Raw genomic sequence first — 12910 nt, forward strand, 5'->3', positions numbered from 1 at the left:
GATTCGATCGACGAGCGTAATCTCACCGTGGACGCACCGTTGATTCCGTCACCGTTGCCCCGATTTGTCAGAGACATGCCGAATTTGTTCACGGACATCGCGCTGACGGGCGCGCGATTCGTACTGCCGTCGCGATCGACGCGACCGATCAATTTATGACGAAACCGGCCTCGCGAAGTTCCTCGATTATCGACAGGATTTCGTTGTCGTGAGCGTCGTTGCCGGCCCGACGAGAGGCGTCTAGCAGTCGAAGTCGATCGACCAGCTCGTTGGGATCGTCCCAGTGAACGTAATCGATCGCGTTGTTGGTCAGTCGCATGTCCGACGGTAGTCCGGCACCCTTCGTGGTTCCAACTTTGCTAGACGGGTGTACGAGCGGCGCTATTATTTTCGTGTACTTGTGTCCCCTGTTACCCTTGACAGGCATGCCAGCGCTGCGACCGCGTTTGTGAGCGTTGGTAACGAAAAGTATACTCCTGTACGTTCGTTTGTCCTTCTCCGTGTAGACGCGAGCGTTGGGAATTCGCATGAAAATCAACTCGTACAGACCGCGCGTGCCCTTGTACCGTACACCATCGATGATCACGGAGTCATCCGGGGCTACGTCAAATCGCTTGTTACCCAGCATCGTGCCGTGCTCGCCGAGATACACTCCGTAGACGTGGTCGATCTCCTTTTTACTGTCACCGCTCAGAAGAGCGCCCACGTACTCCCGCCCTAACGGTCCTAGTTGGCTATTCAGAGCGTCGCGACCTTCCGTCGTGCTCAAAGACTCCCTGACGGACGTCTCCAGCGCGGGGGGTGGAGTCGTAGTCTCCGAGACGATCTCGTGTTCTCTGGGTAAAAACCGGACCGAATCGGCGTGGATCGGCGTAGAGCTCGCGATAGTCGTCGCGGGAGCCGAACTCAGCCGTGCTGGACGCGACTCTCTTTTTTCCGCGGTCGTTGTTGTCCTGATTGGTGTGAATACGTCGTCATCCTCCCTGTAATCGCGCTCCAGGTCGGCGCCAGCATCGTCGTCGTCGTCGTTCTCGCTGTCCTTCTTCGCTCTTTTCGTCGCTTTCATTTTTCTCGCGAACGTAAAGTTACCACCATCGTCGTCGTCGTCGTCAATTTTGTCCGACACTTTACTCTTACGTTCCACGTCATCGGCGAGCCGTTTCAGAGGTTTGACGATAGGCTCGTACCTCTTTTCCAGAGCGATCTCGCTCTCCATTTTTCCAGCCCTGAGAGCGGCGTATTTTCTGCGAATCGATGCGCGCGTTTTGGCTATCTCTCGCACGGTCCTCTCTCCCACGACCGCGCTCATACTCGCGTCGTTCGGCGAGGTGCACTGATCGGCTCTACAGCACGGCGAAGTCGTGGAACCCCCGTCTGTACCGTCCGCCTCGCAACGCGCTGTCCTTGTCTATCACGGCAAAACCGTAGGTGCGTCGCCAACACTCGCGACAGAAGGCGCGAAACTCGTCGTACGACATATCGATGTTCACGTGATCGTCGTACACGTGTCGCAGATTGGTGCCGTCCTGCCTGAACAGGATCAACAGATTTGCGTTATCGCGCACGAGATGTTTCGGTATTTTAGCGTACGTCTGACAAAGATAGAAGCAATCGATATTCGAATGTCGACCCATAGAAAAGTACTCTCTCATTCGGTCCTGCTTGTCGCAGGCCACGTCGTCGAAGACGAAGACCGAGTCGGGAAGCGCCTCGTCGGGTGGAATGACGTCGCGATTATCGGAAAATGCGCGATAGCTGATCTCGTCCATAGGCTCGAACAATCGTTCGAGGTATCGATACTTCGGTTGTTGCAGAGATTTCGAGTACACGTATACGTTCTCGAAACGAAGACCGTGCGGTTGTTCCAACAGACTCAGTAGAACGTTCGTCTTACCGCAATTCGAGGGACCGCAAATGATGCAACGTACGACGTTCGGCAGGAGAGGACCGTGCCTGCGCGATTCTCCGTTTCCTCTCTCGCCCGCGCCTGACCTCGCCAGCGTTTTGCGATCCAGATTCGAGACTCCTATCGTCACCGACTGTCGCACGAATCGCATTTTGCCCTCTCTCGGTCTTTTCCGCGAGCGCGCGCTAGCTCGATTCGTTCGCGATGAGCTCCTCGATCGCCGGAAAGGGTGAGGGAAGCGCGGACGTTTCGTTTCGTTTCGTTGCGCGTGCGCAAACGCCTCGCGCGCGGGTATAAATAGCGCGAGCGTGACGCCGTATTCGTATAAAAATTAGTCTAAAAGCAACCATTCGTTCGCGCGCATCGGTGATCGAGATGTTTCCCATACTGACGGAGAGGCACGATATTCTCAATCTAACGGCCGAGGATCTGGAATTCGTTCCGAAGATCGTTCTGTTGCGCAATTTTGAGAAATACGTGCACCTGCTGTGGGACCGTTTGCCGGAACATATAAAAAAGGATCCCGAGACGCAGAGATATCGCCCGTGTATGGAACATTACAATCGTCCGTGGCAGCGAACACACATAGACGGTCCACCGCCGCTCATCAAGGACTGCTACGTATGCAATAGCGTGCTCGCTATGAACGGTGAGTCATCGACTTCCCGTTCGAAGTAAGAAGAAATAAATCCTCCCACAACCGCGACCGAATGCGCGGCGCCGGTCCGACCGAATGCGCGGCGCCGGTCTACTCAATCGCGCGATAAACGCTCTTCCCTTCGAGCTGCACATACCCGGCTATCAATTTTGTGGACCCGGTACGCGTCTAGCGAAAAGACTAGCGCGCGGTGAAGAAGGCATCAATCCGTTGGACGCGGCGTGTCGAGAGCACGACGTCGCGTATTCGCGAAACGGCGAGCTCGCCGAGCGACACGTCGCCGATCGACAGCTCGCCGAGAGGGCGCGCGAGCGCGTCACCGCGAAGGATTCCACGGCTGGTGAGAGACTCGCCGCGGCGGCTGTATGGGCGGCTATGAAGGCGAAGACGAAACTGGGCATGGGTATGGAACGCAAAAGGAAAACGAGGAAAGGAATGGGATTGAGGAGAAACACGAAGACAAGAAGGAAGAGCGAGAGAAAGAAGCGGAGAATACTTCCGACAGCGAAACGCGGCGGCTTCTTGCCTTTTCTACCGATGCTGGGCGCGCTTGGTTCCTTGATCGGTGGCGCGGCTGGCGTGGCCAAAGCGGTGAGCGCCGGCAAAGCGGCGCAGCGACAACTCGACGAATTGCAGCGACACAATCGCGCGATGGAGGGTCGCGGGTTGTACCTCGCGCCGTATAAGAAGCGCGGGGGTGGCGCGAGGAGAGTCGTTGAAAAAAAAAAATTTCGCGGAAGAAGCCGACGTTAGTGCATCTACCTCCGTACGGCGTCACGACGAACGAGCAGCTCGATCGATCGGCGCGTCGCCTACGCATACCGTTCTTCCGTGGGGTGTTTATGCGCGACGCTCTGCCAACGAGGGTGCGACGTGCGGAGTGCGGCATCGTGAATCTCGACGACGCGGTGGGTCCGGGCACGCATTGGGTCGCTTACGCGAAAAAAGGGAACGTTGTGATTTACTTCGACGCGTTTGGAAATCTCCGTCCGCCGAGGGAGCTCGCGCGATATCTCGGCGAGAGCGCGATCGTGACGTACAATCGTCGCGCGTTTCAGACATTCGATCAGAGAATCTGTGGACAGCTGTGCCTGCGATTTCTTCGCGAGATCGATTGGGGGAGTGGTGGACGATTCTCCCGCGATGTCGCTGACGCTCACGTTGACCGGAACCAGCAGCGTTCTCACGGTGAGTCACTTTCCCGCTTTGGATCTGAGCGATGGCGAATATGAGCTGGGTTTAGCGACTTTTGAGACGTACAATTCGATACCGAACGTTACGTCCGCGAACAATCGCTTCTACTTCGGCGAGGACGACCGGAGAATCGTCGTTCCGGAAGGATCGTACGAGCTGCGAGCCGTGAACAGATATCTGCGCGCCGCTCTTCTTTATCGCGAACGTCGCGCGCGTGAGAGAGAAAAAATTAAAGAGAAAGGAGGAAAACTGCAGACCGATGACGCTGGACGGGTAAAAGATAAAAACCGAACGGAGAAGGACGACGGTTATCACATATACGAGGACGAAGACGACGATGACGATGACGGTTATGGTATATACGAGGACGACGATGAGAACGACGACGATGACGGCGGTGATAGAACGATACTCGCTCTTCGCGCCAACGAGAATACCATGAGGAGTGAGATAAAGTGCGCCTACAGAGTGAATTTTACAAAACCAAACAACATCGGTTCTCTTTTGGGTTTCTCGCGCGATCGTATCCTAAAACCGAACAAATGGTACGTTTCCGACGGACCCGTTGACGTCATGAGCGTGAACATAATTCGCATCGAATGCAGCATCACCACGGGAGCGTACAGCAACGGACGGTCGGTGCACGCGATACACGAATTCGCGCCGAAAGTTCCACCGGGATATAAACTGTCGGAGACTCCGACGCAGATCATTTACCTCCCGATCGTCGCGCGAAACGTCACCGATATCACGGTGCGAGTCGTGGATCAGAAAGATCGCTTGATCGACTTTCGCGGTGAGGAGATAACGATTAGACTGCACATACGTCGTCGTCGCAGTTAGTGTGTGTGTGTGATACCTCCACGACCTGAAGAAAAAGAGCGAGAGGAGGGATGCTCGTTCTGAACGGATCTAGCGCGAATTGTGCGAACGAGCGAGCTAGCCCGTTCTACGACGAGATCGGAAGCGTGGGGAAGAGAAGAGGTGGAGGAGGAAGGAGAGCCGTTCTCAGCAACGCCAACGTCAGGTTCCTACGATCGTTGGGTCTCGCCGTGAGAAACGCGTCGCCGCCGCGTCGTTTCCACATCGAAAGAAAAGGTTATGGCCGACATCCTGAATATCGGCGGTGAGCCGATTTTCGATGAGCGCATCGTTGGAATCGAGACTCACACGTATAACCCATACGTCAACACGACGTTCGGGCACAACGACGAGATACGAATACCCATACAGCAGCAGGATCTTTATACGCTGCCGTGCGACAGTTTCCTGTACATTGAGGGGCGACTCTACGACGACGGCGCGACGACGGAGGAGCAATACGCGAAATTAGTTAACAACTGCGTCGCGTTTATGTTCGACGAAATTCGATACGAACTCGACGGAGTGGAGATCGACCGGTGTAGAAACGTTGGAATAACCAGCACGATAAAGAACTACGTGTCGCTAACCGTCGAACGAGCCAGAAGATTGCAGAACGCCGGATGGAGTTATCCAACAAACGAATCGAATCTGAACAGCGCATCCCATCAATTCAACTTTTGCGTACCTTTGAACAATCTGTTGGGTTTCTGCGAGGACTATAAACGCGTGGTGATAAATGCGCGACACGAGCTTATCCTGATACGCGCTCGTAACGACGTCAACTGCGTCGTAGATCCGAAAAAAACCGTGCCGAGAGATCCAACCAAGGATCCTAAAATTACGTTGCTGAAGGTGCAATGGCGTATGCCTCACGTGGCGTTAAACGACGTGACTAAGTTATCGTTGTTGCGAACGTTGGAGAGCGGACGATTTCTGAGCGCGGGTTTTCGCTCTTGGGACCTGTACGAATTTCCCCTGCTGCAGAACACAACCAAGCATTCGTGGGCCGTGAAAGCCGCGCCACAATTGGAGAAGCCGCGATACGTCATATTCGCGCTGCAGACCGGACGGCGAAACGAATTCACGGAGGACGCCTCGAGGTTCGATCATTGCGCGCTCGCCAACGTAAAATTGTATCTCAACTCGGAATTCTATCCCTACGACGACGTGAACGCGGATTTCGAAAGCGACAAGTTCGCCGTGCTGTACGAGATGTACGCGAAATTTCGAGGAGCGTACTACGGGGACAGTCGCGACGACGCGCTCTTTTCCCCGCGCGAATTCGCGCGGGTAGCTCCACTCGTGGTAATTGATTGTTCCCGTCAAAACGATTCGGTAAAGAGCGCCACCGTGGACGTGCGCATCGAATTCGAAAACAAGGAAAACGTTCCGCCGAAAACCACCGCCTTTTGTCTCATCGTTCACGATCGCGTCATCGAGTACAGTCCGCTGACCAACGTGGTGCGCAAAATTATCTAACGGAAAAATGCGGTTGTAGAATATCGCATCCCGGAAGCGAGGGATATATAAATTCGAGGATCCTTCCATTGTTCTTCAGGCTCTGTTAAGAACGAGCAGTTTAAGCACATCCTTAAACGAACATTATTACATATTTCTTTCCAACGCGCTGACTCAATGGCCACAGCAGCAAGAACGACGACGACAATCTTCGTCGACCTACAGGGATTCGTAGTGGGTGACAGATTCGTCGCGAAGGAGGTGGCCGTGCTGCGAAGCGAGACGCGCGTACTGACGCATCACGTGTTTCGCGCGCCGATGAATTGGGATCTGCTGACGAGCGCCGAGAAGGCAAGGGCCGGCTGGCTGATGGCGAACCATCACGGCCTCCGTTGGGAGGATGGGGACACAGACTATCGCCTAGCGAAGACCATTATTCGACGCGCGGTGCGCGACAACCTGGAAGAAACGTGGGAGAGAGAAGAGACGCCCGGCGCGCGAATCTATGTAAAAGGTCTCGAGAAGAAGAGGTGGCTGGAGGAGATTCTCGGCGACGTCGACGCGACGATCGGGGCCATCGACGCCGAGTACGACGACATCGATCGGTTGGAGATTCTTCGCGCCGATCGCGCGTTTCGCTGCGGACGTCATCAACGGTGCTGCGCGATGGAGAACGTGATGAAGTTGCGCGACTGGTGGATCGAGCGACGCGAATGTCTCTCCAACATCGACTCCACAGATTAAATGTAAAAAAACATATTACTCGTATGACATAATTGCATTTTTAATGTATTGCTCATTTTTAAATTGTATTAATCATTTTTTTATTCCATATGTATCCGTCTATCTATATTGTATTTACTCATTTTTTACACCATCATGTATATTCTTCTATCCATATTGTATTAAATAATAAACTGATATAAAATCAACGAACAATGCGATATTCCTTTTCTTCACATACCTATACCCCGTATTCTATGTATATATTATAAGCTGTCGGTACGTAAAAATGGTTGGGCGCGGGAGCGCGATAATGCCGAGTGCGTAAAAATGGCCGGTCGCGGAAACGCGATATTTTCAACGAGATAAACAGAGAGAAACGAGAGCGCGAAACGGGAGAGAACGATAGCGTCGAACGCGAGACGGGTGGGAGCGATAGCGCGATACGGAAACGAACGAGTAGCCGAGACGCTCCAGCGCGAGGCGTGGATACGAGCGCGAGTGAGCGATAACGCCATACGAGCGCGAGTGAGCGATAACGCCAAGCGTGTGATTGGATGGGGTAGGGAGCGGTAAAGGAAACACGATATCAATAACAGAAGCGTACACCGCAAAACATATCCTTCTTATATAAAAGAAAAGGACACTTCTATTTTATAACGGAATATACAATGTTAAAACGGATTTCTTTCGTATCCATTTTATTTAAGTGTGACTGACGCTATTCTTAACGTGACACTTTATATATAATATATATTTTAAAATCCTTTAAGACTGGTAGTGATTATTGTTAAGACAAACGTTATAACGAATAATGTAAAAGGACATGGTCATTGGTTGCAGTTTTAATGCGGACCAAAAATAACATAACTATGGTGGAGGTTATTCTTTATAATATTATTATTTTTCATATTGTACATATTTTTTCATATATTTGTAAATATTTATTAAAATTTATTGAAATTTATTTTTTTGTTTTTACACTTTTTTATTTACTTTTGGGAGGGCCAACCCTCAGGGACGTCGTCGTCGTCGATGTTGATCACTCTATTATCCTCTCGATTTTCCACACGATTCCCCTCGTCGTCATCGTCTCTCTCTCTCTCGCGACCGCACCGTCCCGCCGGTCCCGCACCTGGCTCCTCGATCGGTGAAGCCAGTCGCGCAACATCGCGATGCATCCCACGAACTTTGGTAACGAACAATCGTATTTGGTTGCGCGACTTCTTCATTAGGGAGGCGATGATGGCTCTACACAAAATATGAATATAATAAATATAAATATAAATATAAATATAAATATAAACATGAATATAAATATAAACACTGTCATGTAATTATGTTTAATAAATCTACTTACGTTCGCTCCAGCATTACGGAGTCCTCGTCAATGCGAACAGTTAATTGTATGCAGGCGGGAACTTTTTCCGTGATATTTCTTAAACGCAGCTGCAGCTGCCGCACCGAATCGGAATACTCGTCCACCGTTCTCGCCAGGGACGTGGTGTGGATTTGCAATAAATCGACGAGACTTTTTATGTCATTTAGTTTTTCCATCGTCTTTGTTTCACTACGTTTAAAAGAGATTGTTCGTGTTAAAACTGTGGATAGACTACACCCAAGTCTAGTCTCGAGTTCTTTATATACCGAGAAAATGTGACAAAAGAAGGATATTGTGGTAAAAAAATACTAAGAATAGCATTTTTACATCGAGGAAAAGAATGCATCGAGGAAAAGAATGCATCTTATCAAACCGACTCATCCGCCGGAATCGTCGACGCAGTTTTTCCATCCCGAAACCCCCACCACGATACCTATCCACGTCGAGGAAATGCGACAAATGTAGGATATTGCGGTAAAAAATGTAATAAGAATAGCATTTTCGCATCGTGGAAAAAATGCATCTTATCAAACCGACTCATTCGTTGAAATCTTCGACGCGCAATTTTTTCCACCCGAAACCCCCACCACCACACCTATCCGCGCCGAGGAAATGCGACAAAAGCGCAATTTTTTCCACCCGAGACCCCGCCGCCACCTATCCGCGCTATCGCTAACGAGCGTCCTCGCGTAAACATTCACATCCGGAACGCTCATCGCGATCGCGCTCAAACCGCAACGCACCGTCATCGCAGTTCTACCGTCTCTCTCTCGCTCTCGACGATGTGGCTCACACGCGTCATCGCGTTAACCGCGTGTTTTATCGCCGTGAGGTGCATCAATCCCACGGACGAGAATTACACACTCGCATTCGATTATCTGCAGAAATACGGATATCTGACCGAAGATGTGGACGCGGTTCCGGCTCAGAGACGAAACGACGTTCTTCGCAAAGCCGTCGAAGATTTTCAGAAATACTACGATTTACCCGGCGACGGAACGCCTAACAACGAAACGCTGCAAATGATGAGTAAACCGCGATGCGGTTTTCGAGATATCCTGAAGCACGGAACGAGAGCGAGTTTATCCAAATGGCCAAAGACGCACCTGACGTGGGATTTTTTCGTAGCCACCGAGAACGAGTTAAACACGGCGCGGGCCGCGTTCGACCTGTGGTCGCAGCATTCAGCATTGACGTTCGAACGCTCCGAAACGAATCCTGACATTATAATATCTTGGCGACGCCTACGTCACAGTAACACGAATATCAAGGCAAACGGACCACATTGCTCGGCCAAATTCGACGGTCCCGGTAACGTGCTCGCCCACGCGTCTCTCCCGACGGACGAAGCGGGATTCGTCTCCGAGGTGCACGTCGACGGGGACGAGCCGTGGCACATTCACGTCAGTAAAAATCCCTCTGATAAGTTCTCCCTACAATTCACGCTGACGCACGAGATCGGTCACTCTCTCGGATTGTTGCACAATAAGCGCCCGACTTCGGTGATGTTCGCGTACTCGCCCGTCAAGCAGTATCCGGTCAAGCTCGACAATTTCGACATTATGGACATTCAACGTTTGTACGGTGAAAAACTGGCGAACGAGCCCTCGCAGACGCCGGCGCCACCACCGCCGCAGCCGCCGCAGCCATCGCCGGACCTGTGCAGCATTGATCGCGTAAACGTGATATTGATTTTGGAAAATCGAATGTACATCTCGTACAAGCGTTACGTTTGGTCGATCGATCTGGACGGTAGGACGTACAACGGACCGTTAGCCCTTTCAAATCACATGAGCTTTCTTCAGAACAATTACACACGCATAGCCGCCGCCTATCAATCCCCGTCCGGTGATCTCATGGTGTTCGTAAATAATTTGGTATACAGGGTTCAATATCCTGAATTTAGTCTGAGACCAGATTGGCCGAAGACCTTGCAACAACTCGGCTTTCCCGAAAAAACGATAATCAACGGAGCGGTAAACACCTACAGAGGACGTTCCTTCGTGGTGTTTAACGGTAACTCGGTAGCCGAAGTAGACGAATGTGCGAAGAGAGTTGTCAGATTTACACCTCTCGAAACGACGTTTCCCGGAATACCGACCGGTGTGACGTCGATCATCCGATACGTCGACGGCAATCTGTACTTCACCACTCGGACGCAGTTCTACAAATTCAACGAATTTACGAAGGCCGTCACAGCGGCTGGTAAATTCGATCTACGGATGCTGAATATCGTCTGCCCTAAGGCCGAACTGTTGCAACAGTTGCGCGATCTCCTCGATCGAATCGTACGCCTCAACGATTTAACGTCACCGGCGAGCGATTCGTACGATGACGACGACGACGGCGGCGTTCGGCTTTCCGATCGCCGTATCCGCCGAAGGAAGTAGAGAACTGCGCAAATTCCCACACCACACCGCACATCGCGCGATATATAGTAAGAACTTTTCTACTTATACCGATGTGTCCCCCCAAAGCATCAGTATCGCATCGTCAGCCGAATACGACGCGTCGGATAAAAAAATCAGAAACGAACGATACTACAGCGCGTGCGAAATGTTCTCGACGCTGACCGATCGACCCGCGCCGAAGGGTTTTTCCCCTCGCGAGACGGATTCGGAGATGAACGACGACTGCAAGATACGAAGAATCGATTTGACGGACGATCATCTTCATCGGGAGTCGCGTTCCAGCTCTCATCCCCCCACCGACATGCCCGTTGACGTGCCTGCGGTGCGCGTCCTAACGACGCGTTATCTGCTGACGACGACTGGCTACAAATACTTAGCCTTAGGTATCACGATTAAGTCACCGTGGTACAGTATACCCACGCCTTCGTACGTGGATATCGCCCTGGGAGACAAACAAGGCAGGGAAGTCTCTCTGACGCTCGATATGTGGAAAGGACTGGTCGAGCGCAAACGCGACGTATTATCGTGTATGCGATCCACCCCCGTCGACGGAACCCGCCCCCCCTCACCGATAACAATCGGAGACATGACGCTGCGATTCGGAATGATCAACAACCTGCCGATCCTGCGTATTGAGCTACCCAACGCGGCTCGTGTGGCGATGTCGCTCAAAACCGTGCTCACGCTGTACGATCTCCGATTTTGCGTCAATCGCATCCTCTCGGCGCTGAACGCGGCGACCGAGGAAATCGACGCGAAGTATTCGCGCTATCGGGAGATAGCCGCCAACGCTATCAAGACTGGCACTTCGGCTAAAAATGCGATACTGAAGAGCGAATTCTTCGATCCTAACAACATCGTCGACTGTGAAATTACCGCGCTCTGTTTCCGATCATAATGTCGCGACGCGTGTCTGCAAATGTATATTCATACGCGCAAAATAATGTGAGCGCACGTCGACATACGTATAATTTTAGTTTTTCAAAATAAAAAAATTCATGTCTCATCTGTGTGTTCTCTGTCTTTCTTTTTCCTTTTTTCATCATCTCTACGCGATCCCGCGCTCCCCAGATCCCCCGACTCCGCTAGCTCCACAATCGCCGCGATCGCGTCATCCGCGATACGGGATGAAACGACCTTCGAACCGAGGAAAAACAACAACGAAGAAAGGTAATCGGGACCCGCGAAATGAACGACCTTGAACGCATTTTCGTGGAACGTCTCTCGAGGAGCGACCTTGAACAAGTTCGAACGCGTTCAAACGCGTTCAAACGCGTTCAAACGCGTTCGATCTCCTTCTCCGCGCGCGGTCGATAACGCGCGACGCTCATATTTTCCCAAGAGAATCAGTTAGCGCGCGACGACCGACGCGGGAGGACGCGCGATTTCCGCGCGCGGTCGGTAATACTTCTAGCCTCAGGCCGGTCGCGGGGGGTGAGGGGCGCGGGGGAATCGGGCGAGGGGGGAGCGCGCCTGACCAATCACCGTCTTACCTTTCCGTTATAGAAAAGTAGTACGGAAAGGCCGGTCGGTGATTGGTCAGGCGCGCCCCCCCCTCGCCCGATTCCCCCGCGCCCCTCACCCCCCGCGGCCGGCCCGAGCTCGGAGTACCTGTTACATAGCTACTAAGGTCGAGCGTAGTCAGGTATTTTGCCCCTCGTAATTTGTCGAGCGTCGCGGTGATTTGGGGGAGAGGGTAGGCGTCGGTCTCGGTTGCGTCGTTAACCCGGCGAAAATCGATGCAAAATCGGTGGCTCCCGTCTTTTTTCCGTACCACGACGACCGGGGAACTCCATGCGCTTTTTGAGCGCTCGATCACCCCTTCCCGTTCCATTTTTTCGACCTCGGCGTTAATGATGGCCTGCATGGCCGGGTTGCGCGGTCGGTACCGCTGCTTAATCGGCTCGATGTTCGTTTTGACGCGGATATGGTGGGCAGTTTTGTCGGTTGGCCCGGTTATCTGGTCGGAGGGGAAGTTCTTCTGCGAGGAACGCTCGGAGCCTCTCCTCCTCGGTCGGGGTTCGCGGGGCGATGCCCTCGGTCATCGCGGTGGCGGGTGTCTGGCTGCGGTGACTCGCGGTGTCCGGCGCGGGAATGGCGTGGCCGAGCTTGGCCCAAAAATCCACCCCGAGTAACATCGCGTTTTTCAGGTTCGGCATAATCGTGAATGAGTGCCAGACGGTCTTGCCGGCGGTCTGAATCGGCAATCGGACGCGGCCGGGCAGCGTTATTAGTTGCCCGTTGGCTAACTGGACTTGCCCTTCGTCTGGCGTTACGGGGAAACCGAGGGTTTGCGCGAGCCGGGCGGTGTGCTC

At 52.5% G+C, this 12910-nt stretch overlaps 2 protein-coding genes across 2 annotated transcripts; both read left to right on the forward strand.

Moving 5' to 3' along the window:
- The first annotated feature begins 4859 nt into the window (after positions 1-4859).
- On the forward strand, positions 4860-6101 carry LOC139780781 (uncharacterized). Its single transcript, XM_071719496.1, has one exon. It carries the CDS (start codon positions 4860-4862, stop codon positions 6099-6101), a length of 1242 nt encoding a protein of 413 aa, XP_071575597.1.
- Positions 6102-8966: 2865 nt separating this feature from the next.
- Positions 8967-10574, forward strand: LOC139780782 (matrix metalloproteinase-18-like). Its single transcript, XM_071719497.1, has one exon. It carries the CDS (start codon positions 8967-8969, stop codon positions 10572-10574), a length of 1608 nt encoding a protein of 535 aa, XP_071575598.1.
- The last annotated feature ends 2336 nt before the right edge of the window (positions 10575-12910 follow it).

Source organism: Temnothorax nylanderi, unplaced genomic scaffold (assembly GCF_030848795.1).
Source record: "Temnothorax nylanderi isolate EJ_2023f unplaced genomic scaffold, tnyl_v1.0 TNYL_tig0298_pilon, whole genome shotgun sequence".
Lineage (NCBI taxonomy): Eukaryota > Metazoa > Arthropoda > Insecta > Hymenoptera > Formicidae > Temnothorax > Temnothorax nylanderi.